Source organism: Apis laboriosa, unplaced genomic scaffold (assembly GCF_014066325.1).
Source record: "Apis laboriosa isolate Shangri-la unplaced genomic scaffold, ASM1406632v1 scaffold42_cov153, whole genome shotgun sequence".
In the NCBI taxonomy this organism is placed as follows: Eukaryota; Metazoa; Arthropoda; class Insecta; order Hymenoptera; family Apidae; genus Apis; species Apis laboriosa.
In genome coordinates, this window is record NW_025223257.1 from 3399854 (window position 1) to 3416711 (window position 16858).

Sequence of the window (16858 nt, forward strand, 5' to 3'; positions counted from 1 at the left end):
TTTTATTTTTCAAAAAAATAAACGATACGTGCATTGTCATCCTTCATTCGCGAATTTATATTACGATACGTTCTTTTTATAATCGCGTAACAAATTATCTACAAATACTGCCGAGGATACATGCAACAATGGTTTCAAAAAAAGAACGATTTCACGCGCAAACATGACAATTAAACTCGAGCTTGAATGACGGGAAACAGGTCGGTTGAATGACGATTAAACAAACATCGTCTGTCGCCGTAATTAGTAGAGCCAGTAGCTTTTGTCGTGCGAAAAATACACTGGTTTCGTATGTAAAAATGTGGGGAACGTGGAGGGAGAGGGGAGCAATTATGCGTCCATGTAAACGTTCCATTGTTCGTGTATATTCGTCTTTTAGCTAACCGACCAATTGTTATTAGCGACATATGTATATATTTCATCGTTACGAAAAAAAAAAAAAAAAAAAAAAAAAAAAAAGAAAAGAAACGAACTGGAAAAATAAAGAGGCGGAGACCGATTAAGTGGGAGCAGAGAAAAGTGGCTTTGTCTTCTCATATATCTATGGCTCGTGTCTATTTTAAGGGGGAGGGGGAGGAAAGGGAGAAAGGAAGACCGGATGACTCTGAAAAGAACGAAGTGGATCAGAGGAATTCGGTGACACCGGTCGGATTAACGAAGAATGAAAAGGGATTCGGAAATTTTCTCTTCGCCCGAATTCCATTTTTCACTCTTGGAGAGGCCTAATAGACATGTTTATGTTTCTGGGTTGTTTATGGGCCTACTTCGTACTAATACGGATTTATCAATTTCGCGTTACTTCGTCGTCGCTTTGTAATCGGGGATCTGGAAATAATTTTCAATCGACGATGCCTTTTTATCGTTATATGTTATCATTGTAATGTATTAGAATAATTTCTATTCGTTCAATATTGTGATTATTCGAGAAGAAAAATTCTAAAGGTTAATATTTTTTTTTCTTTTGAGATTCGTAAATTTAATTTAACGAATTATGGATAAATTGTTAATCGTTCATTCTATGAGAAAAAAGTACATATCTTGTGTTTATATCTATCAATGCTTTGATCTTTAATTAAGAAATAAAGCAAATAATTTTTTCCCCCGAAAAGATGTAATTAATCATACGGATTTTTCGCATTGCTTCGTCGTCGCTTTGTAATCGGGAATCTGGAAATAATTTTCAATCGACGATGTCTTTTTATTGTTATATGTTATCATTGTAATGTATTAGAATAATTTCTATTCGTTCAATATTGTGATTATTCGAGAAAAGAAATTCTAAAGGTTAATATTTTTTTTTCTTTTGAGATTCGTAAATTTAATTTAACGAATTATGGATAAATTGTTAATCGTTCATTCTATGTGAAAAAAGTATATATCTCGTGTTTATATTTAAATCAATACTTTGATCTTTAATTAAGAAATAAAGCAAATAATTTTTTCCCCCGAAAAGATGTAATTAATCTGAATATATTTGAAAAGATCGAAAATAATTTTTCACTTTAACTAGAAATTCACTAGGTCGAGATATTTTCCAGTTCGTTTGTTGAATAATTATTATTTGTTGAAATCATTACTTGCAAATTATTTATTATCAAGCGTTATTATCAAGAATCAGATTTTCGCGTATAAAAATAATTCTGGTAGAAGAAAAAATAAGAAAGGAACAAAAGGGACGCACAATTGCGAAATCTCGTCGGTTGATCTTGATCTTTTGAAATAGTCTGAGAAACGAGTGCACTTTATCGTCGATTCGTTTAACGCGAGGATCTTAATTTCCTTTTTTTCCCCCTTCTGTTCGAGGGAGGATATCGCATTTGTGCGAAAGAAACGTGGTGGAGAGGTCACGTGAAGCAGTTACGTTGGCTTGATTAATACGATTCGTGCGCGAAACTTGAAGATGCGTAGGGACGATGAAGAGTAATATAAAAACTTGAAAAATTTAACGGGTTATATTTTAAAATCCACTCCACCACTCATGGATGATTAATGTTGCTCGCTTCCTCACTACGAATTTCCACGCTGGTTTGCATACTATAAATAGTTCTTCTCGAGTATAGAGAAAGAAAGAATAGGATGGAATTTCTGGATTTTTTCATAATATTTATAAATTTTTAAATATTTGGATCATTGAAATGTATCAAGAAATGTATCTTTGTCTGTAACGCGTTCAAACAGCAAGGTTTTGAATAATATCGATGCTCGAGTAAAATTCTTATCTGAATTTTGAATATTGGCAAAGTTAGGGATAATTTGAATAGAAGTTTGAATACTTTATGACGTTCGTTTGTTATCTCGTCGAGAATTCTTCGTCGTAATTATGGGAAAGAAGAAGACATTGCGTTTTAAGGCAAAGTTAAAGAAATTTATTAGTCGAATTTCAAAGAGAATCTCTCGTCTTATCTTTATCTTCCTCTAAAATTTCCTCCTGTCACGTTTCCCATCTTTCTTACGAGAAACATATATTTTATATCTATTTATTACAAATGATCGAAACGAATGGAATTCACCAAAGTTTTTAATAACCGATATAAAGATTCTTTAATGTAATATTCATCGTTACATGCTCTAAGAAGTAGCACACGATATTTCAATGAATCAATGATATCTTTTCGCAAGTCAAATGACAGTTGTTCAATTTATCAGAGTTGCCTGAATTTTCCATAAATGCCAAACGAAATTTATCATCAGAAAAATAGAAGCAGACGATCGCCTACACTTTCTTTCTGATTCCAACGTAAAAACGCTCAATTTCTCATGAAATTCCGTTAAATAATAACATACATTGTATCGCAATATTACAAATAATATTTCAAGATACTCGTTGAAAGCTCGTCGCATCGAAACAGGAAGCAGAAAAATCATGTTCCAACAACCACGTGCCAATTTCAAAATTTGTTCCATTTCTTTTTTTTTTTTTTCATTTTTTCCGTCATGTTCATCAAATTTATCAATGTGAACGACAGCGTGACAGCGCGACGTCGAGCTGCGTCGATATCACGGAAGGGCCACGGTATCGATTTTTAACGGATGTCGGCGCGAAAGATGGCCAGCAGAAAATCCAGCCGATCGAACCGCTCGAGCGAATCTTTAAATTGATTCCTCTGCGAATAACCTTCCGATTCTTGCGCGACACGATGACCCAGTCAAGCGTTTTGTAGAGAATGATGAAATATTAGCCCTGCTTCGTAGAAAATTATACGTAATTTTATCCTCGAACACGTTTTCCGCGTTTAAACCGCTTCGACTCGTCGATCGAGGACTCGTGACATCCGATGATTTGGAAAAATGGGTTGAAACGCGTTCGAGGATACGAAGACGAATTATCTCATAGTTCAAGTCTCGTTAATTTTTCGATGAAATGATTAAAAAAAGGGATTTAATTGATGAAATTGAAGAATTCGTTTTGGAAAATATTTCAAAATCGTAAGAGACGCTTTGACGAGCCAATGAGTATGATCTTTCTCTTCTTTCTTGGAAAGAAACATTCACGAAATTTGTCTCCCTCTATCGGATTTCTATCTAAGATTCAGAAAAAAGGTTGGTCCATTAAACTTTAACGCATCCGGCAAGAGCCTCCTCCCGTTTCTCATCTTCTCTATTATCATCTTTTTCTTCTGAATTCTCTGGATACGTATAGGATACATAACGCAGAGATCTCAAAGAGGTCTTGTTCATGGACGAACATTGGAGGCAAAGACGCGAATGTAAGAACAAAGAAAACGTATTTAAAATCGTTCTAATTGCGAGATAGGTTCTTGCATCACGATGAATTTTCATTTTACAAAGGTAAAGATTACAAAGGTTGTGAGACGGCCTGAATACCCGTTTCAGTTACCTTCTTCCTTCGAAATTCCCAAGAAAAGAATCGCTCTTCCTGTTCTCGATTCTATCCCCGAACAACGGGTTTTTGCGGGTGTTGTTAACTTCCACAGAGACGAGAGGTACTTTGGGTTACACGTACAACGTATGTTCCGATGCTCTGTATAATGCTCTTTGGCTGGGATGAAATGGGCGAAGAGAGAAAAGTGCTTACGGTGGAGAAATATCGTTGCCTCTTGGAAATGGATGACGTTAATTTTATGCTGGATTATTGTTATCAGTTGGGAACAGTGATGTGACAGGTTATGAGACTGGGTTTGTCGTATGTTTTGATAAAGAATCATGAGATGTGCGATAAGCTTTCCTTTCGTTAAATTGTTTTTTGAATAAGTGAACTTTTCTTATTGGAATTAATATTTTTGTTGTATATTTTTATTGTATTTTTTTGTATTCTGATATACGATTTATTCGCTGAAGTTTGATGAAACGATTACTCAAAGATCATTTAAAAATAAATAAGATAAATAATGCGATATCTTTTTTTCGTTTCTTGAATTCTGAAAACAGTTCAGTAAATTTGTCAAGCTTCTTTCAAGATTCTGTTTCCCAAAAGACAAGCAAAAATAAGATGCGTTAATTTGCACAAAAATTTTTTGAATAAGTGAACTTTTTTATTGGAATTAATTTTTGTATTCTGACTATATGACTTATTCGCTGAAGTTTGATGAAACGATTACTCAAAGATCATTTAAAAATAAATAAGATAAATAATGCGATATCTTTTTGTCGTTTCTTGAATTCTGAAAACAGTTCAGTAAATTTTTCAAGCTTCTATTTCCCAAAAGGCAAACAAAAATAAGATGCGTCAATTTGCACAAAATTTTCTCGTTCGATCAAATATTCTTTGAAGATTAAAAATTTCATTGATCGATATACCGAATCGAATCCCCATAAGGAGATTTCACGGTTGAATAGTTTCAAACGATGTTTCCCCAGGGTGAATGATACAATCTTTAAACTTTTGTACTTGCATTTTTTAAGAATCGAAGTTGTTAAGTCTTTAATATTGTTCGTCCTGAGGGAGGACGTCGTTCGTTTCTCGTCGTTCGAGAGCGAACGTAGAAGTGAAATTCTTTTGTGCGGTTCTTTTATTAAATTCTAATTCTTTTTTTCCTTTTTATCGTTCTAATATTCGATGTAGAAAAAGAAACAGGACGGAGAAATTGGAGGAGCGTGGATAAGGTAAAGAATACGGTGGAAAATGATAAACTCTCGAGGGATGATTTTTCAAGAAGAAAATGCTCAAATTTTCTCTAATCTCTCATCGAATGGAGGACGTAGGGAATAACTTGAGGATTGTATAATTTCAATGTTTCTCGTAAAAAAAAATCATTTTAATTTTAAATAACTATTTTTCAAACACTAATTTTTCCACATAATTTAGATTAGAATTACATTGACCAAAATATTGTTTCTGGATTATTGTTTCTGGATTAAATTTAATTATATAGAGATATTTGTTTCGTTCAGAAGAATATTCGAATATTTGTAATTTGTACGAGTCTTAAGTTTGCTGTTTAAAATTGTAATACGTGACACACATACCTGCGGTATTCGAAAAAGTCGGAGAAGGTTTGCCACTTGGATGGATGTGACTGAGCTTGCTGCTCCAACGACTCCGCTGATAACTTTTCGCACGGCAGTTTTATTGCAATGATCCTCGGCACCGTCTATATTGCTTATCGATCCTGAAACACAAATCGTATATTACATGATATTAATTTTTCCCATTGAATACGTACGAGATTTTTTTGCATATATTTATCTTTTTTTTCCGACTTGTTCGTCGGAATGGAACTATGTACATTACATTTTACAAAATGTAAATGTAAAATAAATATAAATGTAAATTTTAATTTCTCTACAAATGTATGTATATTTGAATGATAAACAATGTTACAATGTTGGTTGGATCTTAACTTTCGACTTTCCATATCAAAGAATACGTTCAATTGTTTCGTACATTTTTAAAGGTGCTACATCGAATTTCTGTAGTTTTTTCCCCCCGGTTTTTTGAATTCCAACCAAGTGATTTACATTTGAAAGAAGATGGATTATGTAAACTCGTTCATTGAAAATTCATCAGAAAAATGTATCTTTGTACGTATGCGAAATTTAGAAAGGAAAATCTTTTTGTTCTTCCTTCGTTTCCACTCCATGCTATCTAAATACATTTTTCATTGTCGAATATATGTCACATTCAAATTAAATAGGACAATATTAAGAATCTTGTTCAATATACATTAATAGTTAATTCTACAATATAATAAAACAAAAAGAAAAAAAAAAGAAAATAATCCAATGTTAAGAAAAAAAGAAAAATAAAAGATAGAAAAATCTTTAAAAATGCATTATTTTTTAAATTGATATCTCAGAATTTTTCGTGCAATTCAATTAAAGCCAATTGTTAAGCATGTGCATTATTTTTATTTCTCCTGAAGAATATAATTTTTTATTTTTATTAATTCTTAATAAATTTCATTCCAAAAGGGTAAAATAATTAAAATTTACATTCATGTTTGTTTGTTATTAATATTTATATAATAATTCTTTCTTGAAAATATATACGATATAAAATACTGATTCAATATCTGTCACCGACATGGCTCTGTAGGTCACACGATGCAAGGTTAGGTCAGTTAGGGGTAGGTCAGATGACTCGTGATCACGTTCCACCAACTTTCTACTTATTCGCGAATCGAAGTTTCGCAATTCGAAAGTTTTCTGATTCATTCAAAGGAATATGGCACGTCGAAATGACACATAAGACAGCATCAGATATTTCTCTGATCTTGATGTTCTTTTATGTAGATGTTGAAGTAGTGATTTTTTTAGCGAATAGAAATCTTACTTCTCTGCATCATACGAAATATCTGGATACAAATTTTCATTATGTTTAGAAAAAGGGAGGGAGGAAGGGGAAAAGCCAATAAAATCTTTTCGTTCTTTCTTCGTTTCCTCTCCATGCTATCTAAATACATTTTTCATTGTCGAATACATGTACAGTCACACTCAAACGACAATATTAAGAATCTCGTTCAATAGTAGTTAATTCTACATTATAAAGAAGATGATTTCTTGCTTCCAAGACAAGATATAAATTTTAATGAAACGTTGCGAATAATTTTGGAATTATAAATACGTATAATAATTTTGCAAGAATTGGACAAATTGGAATTGCGAGATATAAATGATATAAATTTTAGAGTAGCTCGTTCAAAATTCACCCGACTCGATACTCGTTTTAATTCGTTTGTACACTTTCGAAAATTGTGTATCCCTTGGAACGAACGTAATTCTAAGTTTTGTATATCTTTTCCAAAGTAGAAGGAAACGTGGCTTGCAGTTCGGTACCACGTGACGGAATTCCAGATGACTTCTCCCTCCCCTTCTTCCGATTTTCGGAAGAGACTCGAATTACAATTTTACGCTTCGCTTGTGCTTTACAGGGCTTTTGCTACGTGACTCTATAACGTACGTGCTTGTTTAACTTTTGCTGAAACGCACACGTGTCCTCCGCGTTGTAATCGCGACACATTCCCTCCTAATATAATCCCTGAATTTTGAATAAAGTGCTTTTCAGAACAATCCTTCTCTCGTTATAATAATAATTTCTAAACGTTTTATTCGATCGGACAAAGTATTTTATTCTCATAAATAAAAAATTTTTTCTCTCGTGAAACGAAGCGAATTTTTTCTCTTGCGAATTATTTTCACTTTCACTTTCGTTCGATATTGAATCGTTGATTTGTTTCTCGTTTTTTCTTTAACGTGTTAAATGTCAGTCTTCCTTTCGTTTAATCGCCATCTCTTCGGGGAGAAATTGTTAAAATCTTTTTCGCGTAAATTTGTTAGAAAAATGAGTTGCCCGTTAATATTATTCGTGGACAATTTCCTGCCACAAGTTTTCGAAGTCTCATCGAAAAGTTGAAACAGTTGATAAATCAATTTCGTAGAAAACTTCGATAAGAAAAGATAATAACGAAGGTGATGGATTATGGGAAAGAAACTTCTAATTTTGTTTAAAAATTAAAGTATTTGAAAAGTCGACGCAACAACAATTTGATAAAAAAATTTCTTTGAGGTCGTTAAATTAGTTGATATAGTTGTTGCAGTGTTCCAAAGTAGCAAAGCATGCCGCAGCAAACTTCACCGCAAGCCAGCTTACAAATGTTCGTAACAAGATAATAAATCTTATAAAAGGAACGTCTTCTCTTCAATTACTCTTGTCTGCAATTTCATTGCGGCAATTTATACGCTCGTATCGTCTTCGCATCAACCGTTTCTGTTTAAATAAAAAATTTAAAAAGTTCAAGTATTTCGTTTCTTACGTCGTTGCATCGATATTCGATTGGATATAAATTTTACTTTTAATCATATTTTGATATATCATTTTGCATTCAATTCGATACACAATTTGATCAAAAACTTGAAAGTCGACGAATATTTGAACAATCCTCCGTCCCTTTTCATTCGATCGACATTTTCTCGACTAGGAGAGGAGTATCATTTAATAACCCTTTTCGAAATAATTATTCTCCACTTGTATCTTGTAATTGCAATTAATCGATCGATCGAATTGTTTCGTCATCAACTAACGAAGATTAATCGATGTTCTTTGTTAAACAAATTTACAAGATGTAATGGAATTTATCGGCGCGTGATCGATAGCACTGACATCTATTAGAAATTTAATTCATTAAGAGTCACTCGTGATGAATACCCCTTAATTAAAACTCTTCTCTTCGATCATAATATACTTTTTTATTTAATTAAGATTAGATTAAGTTATCGAGATATTAACAAACGTACAAGTCGCCAAGCTTTTCGAAGGATTTCGAAAATTAATTAATTAAGTCGATTCAAAATTCATGGTATCGGTTGATGGAATAATATGGTCGATTTTATTCGATATTCTCGTTACGCTTCGTATCGATCGATCGTTGTCAATCGGCCGCCCTGATCCACGTTTTGAATTAATATGATAATGAGCCAGATTTATGGGTCGCGTTGCAAATTGTTTCGTTATTGCTTTCATCTCGAATCGATTAATCAGTTTATCGTGATTGCGGAAATATCGACAAAGAAACAAATTTACAAGATTTTACACGATGTAGATAAATTATAGTACTAGAAAGAGAGAGAGAGGAATGTATATTTTATATTTTGAAAATTGAAAAATATTAAATTATTAGAATAATTTTATATTATCTTGTTCTATTGCCTTGTCTAAGTTAAAAATTTACATATTTTACTATTTTAATAATTGAAATTGAAAATGTTTTAAAATTTCTTTAATATATTATTCATAGATTACACAAAACTTTTAATAGTGACAAGATTTTATCACGAATAATATAAAATGAAGCATCAAGTTTTTTTAAAAAAAAGTGAATGGCAATTATTACCAACGGTAAAAACACAATTTGCTTAATGAAAAAGTCGATAACCTTGAAAATCGCGAAGATAATTTCAAATGGAATTTTGTAAGAGATATAAAAGTAAAAAAGAAAAGGAAAAAATTAATTATTTAAATGAATATCGATCGTCAATTTATTTCCGTTATTAATCTTAAAAATTTGCTCGTTCGTTCACATTAACCCTTACGATGTAAAAGTTTCTATTCCGGCTCGTCTGGCAGAGTGGTTCGCGTAGAGTAGTTTCGCATGTTACAGTGGCACCTGTTGAATCATACTGGCTTATATACCCGACCTAACTATTCGAGCACCGATACCGGGAACAAATCGTTGGAATGGAAGAACATTAAACCCACCCTTTCGTAATTTACGACGTTATGCTAAAATTTCGAGGCCGTGGCGATGATCGTGGCCGGCATTCAATCTGCGAGATTCGTTTACGATATTGAATCGAGCCGTAAAATTGCACACACGAGCCCGCTAAACCATTTATCCTGATGCAATATTCACCACGTTGTATTGTATCGACATTAAAGCCTCGCGGACCGTGAAATTTGGTTAAATTTTATTGTCGAAATTCATGCGATCCGGTGTCCGTTAATTAGCGGTTTGCATTACTTAATATCGTGAATCTTGGAAACTTTATATTATATCGGTTTAAATATCAGTTATGTAATATAATGTAAAATGTTGTAAAATGTTGTAATAAGCGTATTTTCTTCTTCTTCTTCTTCTTCTTTCTGCACGATACTACATAGTGATTTTTTATTAAGATAGGCAAATTTCTAGGAGAGACGTATAGTAGAAAAATATATAATTAAGGGGCGCTTTAATCCTTCGATGTTTAATGACTCGTGTGCATTTTATAAATTTTATCACTGAAATTTGCGAATTTTTATCGTTAATTATTAACCGGCGATAATAATTGAAAGATAAAGAAAAGAGAGAGAGAGAGAAAAATTGTAGAAGAAATGATTTGAATAATGGAGGACTTTAAGAGGATTAAACGTTGCGCTCAACGTTTTATAATAACAAATTGGGTCGCGTTTCGTTCATTATTTAAATGCAATTTCACTTTTGTTTTCATTTTTGTATTTTTATCCTTATTTTGCGTCTTGTATCCTCTCGATCCTTTGATACCATGAAAATTCCACGGTCCAGATCTTTGTATAATTGAAACCGTTTCCAGGCTTAAATTGTGGATAATAATTTCAATGTTTCTCTAGATCAATATAACGTGGTATCAAGATATTTTCAAACTTTCTGAAGAATCTTTCTTAGATGAAACTAGTTACTTGGTTGATGAATCTAATTACTGTGGAGATCCTCAGATTCTTGTGAAATTACATTGTTAATAAAAATTCGCTCTAACTGTTTGTCTGATTACTTTCAACATTTCTCATTCTCTCTTCCTCTCTCTTTCTAGAAAACGATATTAATCTCGTTTAATATTCAACGATGAAAACTTTTTCACGAAACTTCCTTTCGATTTTCCCGTTGAGATTGAGAGTAAAAAATACGAGAATAATTTTCAAAAATAAATTGACGAAATCGTGACAAAATCGTGCCTTGTCATTTTAATCTTAAACAAAACATAGCGAGATTATTCCACACGTGTGTATCTAAATTAATGAAGTTCGTCAAGAGCTTAAACCGGAGTTAAGGTTTGAAACCAGTTCCTAATAATCCCACCAAGATCTTCTTGGAAACTTGAAATTAATTTATTAGCGCTCACGACTTTTCGTGATGTGTAATTGAAGATTTCCTTCCTTCCTTTCAACTCAATTTTGAGTTCGAAGAATTTTGCGAGATAATATCGTAAAGTAAATATTCTCTTTTATTTTTGTTAAAAATAAACCACAATATTTTCGTAAATACCTATATATATTAATAATAAACAAAAATTCCACAATCACAAAATAAACCCAGCACTGAAACAAACCATTTTGTTTTCTTTCATCATGGAATTTCAAAATCGATAAATCTCCGTGTCACTCCGTTGCTTTTTATCAAATTCTCAATAACCCTTAATTCATTTTTGGCAACTGATGAAAAAATTATCTTTCCGTCTCCCTTTTCATATTCTCTCATTATATTTTACCTTTCGATTCCTATTAATATATACTCACGCACGCACACATGGATCGTGAAAATATTTACAGAGGAAACTAGCTGTCGCTTCTTCACATAGACAGTGCAAACGTTTGCCAAAGGCTTAACATGCGAGCGATAAGAGGGTTTCCGTTGGCCCATGAATCTTCAACATTCAATTCTGAGTCTGCGGATCTTTTTCTTTTTCTTTTTTCTTTTTTCTTTTTTTTTTACCGTTGGAATCCAGCCCAGAGATCGTGCCGGATGGAAAAAACCAAGGATATTTCCCGGTGGACTGGTTTCTCTCGATGAGAAACCCTGTAATTCGTCTCGGCACCTTTGGTTCGTGCATCTCTTTTCTTTCGCCTCTCTTCGTTTATGCACGTCTATATAATAGTTCCAGCCTGGAACTTCCAGGTTTCATTCATTCATTCATTTTTTTTTTTTTTTTTTTTTTCCGTTGTGCGATGTTAGCATGGCTGGCGAAGACACCAAAGGGGCCGTTGGACCTAGAGGAAACGTATTCGAAGCGAAGAAGCTTTGTAAAAACCTTCCTGTTTTTTGCTTTCTTCTCGTTTTCTCGTTTTCATTTTATACGCGATAATGATTTTTGGATCTCGAATCTTCTTTGAAAAGCCTCGATGTAAGTTGAAATTTTCCATTGGAGCTTCGATTAAAGAAAATTTCAGATATTTCGGTATGATTCGGAAATTGATGGTATTTGAATAATGATTTTGGAAGATCTAACAATTTGAAGACTATGGAATTTTTTATTTTTATTCACAACGTGAACAATTGTGATAAATCTGTTGTGATCAAACACAAGTAGAAATTATATAGATTATATAGATTAATTATAGTTCAGACAGGTTATATTATTTCTTAGCGACGACCTTATTTTAATTGTCTGACTATGACTAGTCTTATTCCACTTGTCGCAACACTTTTCGCTATTTGATGTTTGATTATTTTATTTGTTACTCTATTTGACTATACTTGAGTTAAAGTCAAGTTGGTTAAACATGTGTAAAAAATCGATTAAGAAAATGTTTTTAGAGAAACTTTTTATGACGTTTAACGCAATCGAAAAATTGAATGCATTGATATGAAATATCTTCGAGTTGGGATATTCATAAAATATTTATCAAATTTTGGGATACAATTATTATGTTAATTTTAAAAAGAAATTCTTATCTTATTAATTATATAATATGATATGTAATTTAAATATACTGCATTGCTTAGATATGTTTAAAATAAAACAATGGACGTATTTGACGTGTAAATAATTGTTTCGAACCAATGCATACTTATGTCTGACCAATTTATAAATCCTTCTACTTAAATCTTACACATACATTTTAATATTGTTTGAATTACAAGGTTTGAGCCACATTCAATCTCTCCACGAACAACATCGTACTAAACTCAAACCGAAAAATCCTATCATAAAAACCTTATCTTTCACAACCTCGAATAAACCTGTTTAGGTAAACAACGTTCCCATTGATTTAATAGGATTTACGTGCTTGAGCATCTCATTTTTTCGCGATCAGTATTCATTCAACGAAGATAAACTCTTAAAAAAATCCAACTGACATCCCTAATTAAAATGAAAAATATAAATTGTAAGCTTCGAGCAAAAAATATTTATATTTCCAAAAAAATATTAAATATATATCGTGACATTCATTTATAGAAAAATTTTGTTAAAACAATGCAAAATCACGTACAGAGACCTAAATTGTCTCAAGGATACAACGGTGCAATCGTAATTGTATCCTTGACAAGGTAGTGAGTCGATCGTTGCGCATTCGATTAGATTCTCAATCCTCAATCCCCCGGTTTTCTTCGTGTTAGAGAAGGGGACTTTATTTTCATGGATCCACGAACACGATAATGCGTGTTCCCGTCGCAGTATAGGAGATGGCACGGTTCGATAGTCACCGGCGAAGGAGACTAAGAATGGAAGGAACAGACACCTCAAAGGGGCTAATAAGTGTGAAAGTTGGAATGGAGAAGGGTAACGAGGGGGGAGATTAAAAAAGCGAGAAGGACGAAGGTAAGGACGTGGAAAGAGGGATGAAATTATCGATCGAGGAGGTCGGGAGGGCGCGACAGATAAATTTTCGAAACCAGACTTTCTCCCTCCCTTCGTCTCTTCGATTTTATTGGTATCGGCGTGGATTTAATTTCTAATTTTGGCAGCCAAATTCGAAAATTCTACGGTCCGTATACGGGGGATAAACGGGGATGGACGTTTGGCTCTCGAACGTTCTACCCTATTACTCGTTCCATTTCGAAAGAGGGAGAGTTGGGATGAAACGTCAACCGCAATTCCTCCTTATCCCTCATTGTTCCTCCTTAATTGTTTTATCATGTGGGATAATTATTTTATCGTCCTCTAACGATCCATGAGAATCGACGATCAAGAAGAACCGGACGATAAAATAATTAAGGGATAGACATTGGAAATTGGAGAATCAATCAAATATTCTGATTTTATTATAATTAATTTCTTTGATTAGCTCTTGATGGAACTTGTAGGAAAAGAGAATTTTATATCAATTATATTACTTTAAAGTCTTTTTTTTTTTTATTAAATCAATAAATATTTGAATGAAAGAAGTGTTGAACATTTTTTTCTTTTCAATTAAATTACAAAATTAGAGTAGAAAGATTTTAGTTGAAAAGTGATTTATATACTTTCTATACAATATGACTTATGTTATCTATTGTATAGATATCATGGACTAGGAAGGAATTTTATATCAATTATATTACTTTAAAGTCTTTTTTTTTTTATTAAATCAATAAATGCCTGAATGAAAGAAGTGTTGAACATTTTTTTCTTTTCGATTAAATTACAAAATTAGAGTAGAAAGATTTTAGTTGAAAAGTGATTTATATACTTTCTATACAATATGACTTATATTGTATAGATATCATGGACTAGGAAGTAGTAAAATTTTTTTTTTTTCGATACTTTCGTTTTAAAAACTACTTTTTTAAAAAGTAGTTGTCAAGAGTAACGAATCTTCATCATCATCAATTTAAGTTCTACCATCCTATAGAAAATATTTTCTTTGAGAAGGGCTGGACACAGTTTATCGATTCTCTTATCCACACGTATTAACAGGATGACATAAAGGATATTAAAGTTCGGTCAAGTTTCTTCGAAGAAAGCGGCCAACAGTTAATTATCGTAGCTTTTTAATTAACGTTTAAGAAGATTCTTCTCTATTATATCGTGTCACGTGACTGAGTTTCTAAAAATATCTCGAATCGATATTCGATTCGTAAAATCGTACATTTTCAATTATAAATTTACAATAATGCAATTCGTATTATATTGAAATATTAAGATAAGTAATTTAAAACCTCGAGATGAAAAGAGAAGAAATATGAATAAAAGAATATTGAATTAATTAATTATATAATGTTTAATATTCGAGTACCATCGCGACGTTTTTTTCGAAGTATCAAAACAAAAAGTGAAATATCGAGAATTTTCTAACATTAACAACGATTCTCCTCTAGTGGAAGAAACGTGAGGTCTAACGTTTATCACAGTCTGAATTCTTTTTAACAATTAGATCTAATTGCTCCTTAAAACGGTTAATTGTCTCGAAAAAAAAAGAAGAAAGAAAAAAGAAAAAGGAAAAGTAGAGAAATAAATGGAAAGGAGAGTATCTCACGAAGAGACTGATAAATAATTCAACACGGTACTTTTATAGCATGGCAACTGTCAGTGTTCATTTTTCTTTATACTTCGAATGATGCGTGCTATAAATCTTGAAAAATTCTAAATCTCTTTGGATAAAAATGGAAGAGATGCCAAAGTACGAAAGTATATCAAAAAAAACCTTTGATCAAAATTTGTTGAACCTATATTATATTTATTACTGTATTAGATAATAAATAGAATAAATTCAATACTTTAGAATAAAAATATTATTTTGCTTTGACAATAAGAATAAATATTCATGGATAATTTGTACATCTTTGGTTGACAGGATTGGAATAGATTCAAATTTATCAACCAATTGCTAAATATGTAATTAATTACGCTCTTGCTCATTGTAAATGTTGACGCAGCTTGTGTTAACATGTTGTTATTAATTCTCGTTTATCAATTTAATCGAATGCGGTTAAAACTGGAAAACTGTTATTTTGCGAGTTAATTATTAATTTTCGAAATAATTGAAAACAATAAAGTGACGTATGTATTGAATGACGATCGCAAAAATGATAAATATCGAATTATTTGTTTGTTCATATGATTAATTAATTAATATTCAAATTAATTCGTATAATATGAAGATTCGGAAATAATCGGTTTACTTTTTTTAACTCTAAAATATTTTTAACCAAGGAAATTGTACAACGTTGTACAATTCATATACAAAGTGTTGTACACAGCGTGACGGTGCAACATATGGTTACACACTATAGTATTTCCATGGTATGATGTACCAGTAAAATTATCGTAATATATCTATCTCAACAAAATTTCTCAAGATATATCTTTTTTCTACTGGTTTCTAAAATCTTCATAAAAATTTTTGTGATTTGTGATTGTATTAGAAATCGACAATCGACTTCAGATTAATTAGAATAATTTTTTAGAATAGTATTCATATTGATCGAAGACTTTTGGATACATTTTAAATATTAATTAATGAAAGATTAGAAACAATTAAAAGTAATTATGAAACAATCTTTTGATTATCAAAATATTATTTTATTCATTATGTAAAATTGTTTTTACTTTAATATTTAGAAAATTATATTGATTAATTTTTCAAATTTGAATATCAAGTTTCAATAATTTTTTAAACATCAATTGTCACATGATTCTTTATACGCGAATTATAATTGCAAAATGCATGATGAAATTGCAACGCATTAAAGTTAATGTGTTTAATGAACAAAAATTCATTGGAAGTTAGAATAAAAGTGAAACGATATTTTCCGCTATTTCGTAACGAAAACGAATACGCGTACTAAGTCTTACTACAACGATATTAGAACCGTGTTTCTAGCTTAATAACTTTCCAATTTAATATCTAAAACGTTTTTATTTTCGGCATTTGTAGCGTTATACGTAGTTACATTTTTGCCAGGGCAAACGAAACGTCGACTTATTAAAATCCGAGCGAATTTTTAAAAATTTAATGAAACTGTATTTCTCTTCTTCTTTTAAATCGGTTTACCGTACATCGTCCCGTAAATTGCATTTCCTCCACGATAACGTGTAATTAACGTCGTTATTTTGCATTTTTCGTTATCGATTTTTTTTTAAATTAAAAAAATAAAAATTTCGAGTAAATATTGAAATTAATATCAATGGAAATTGATGCCATTGAATTGTAGATTTAATATTTTAATTTCCTTATCGCAAAGTACAGAATTTAGATTGAAATAAAGTTTCTTAATCCACACTATTCTACTTCGCATATATAAAA

General features: G+C 31.7%; 1 protein-coding gene across 3 annotated transcripts in view; it reads right to left on the reverse strand.

Annotated features, from left to right (window-relative positions):
• LOC122716058 (metabotropic glutamate receptor 2-like) overlaps nt 1-16858 on the reverse strand; it is a 138808-nt gene that overhangs the window by 31532 nt on the left and 90418 nt on the right. For all 3 annotated transcript variants that reach the window (XM_043938761.1, XM_043938763.1, XM_043938764.1), the window contains exon 2: nt 5428-5570. In XM_043938761.1, coding sequence (XP_043794696.1) covers nt 5428-5570 — 143 coding nt within the window. The remainder of the gene's footprint in view (nt 1-5427; nt 5571-16858) is intronic.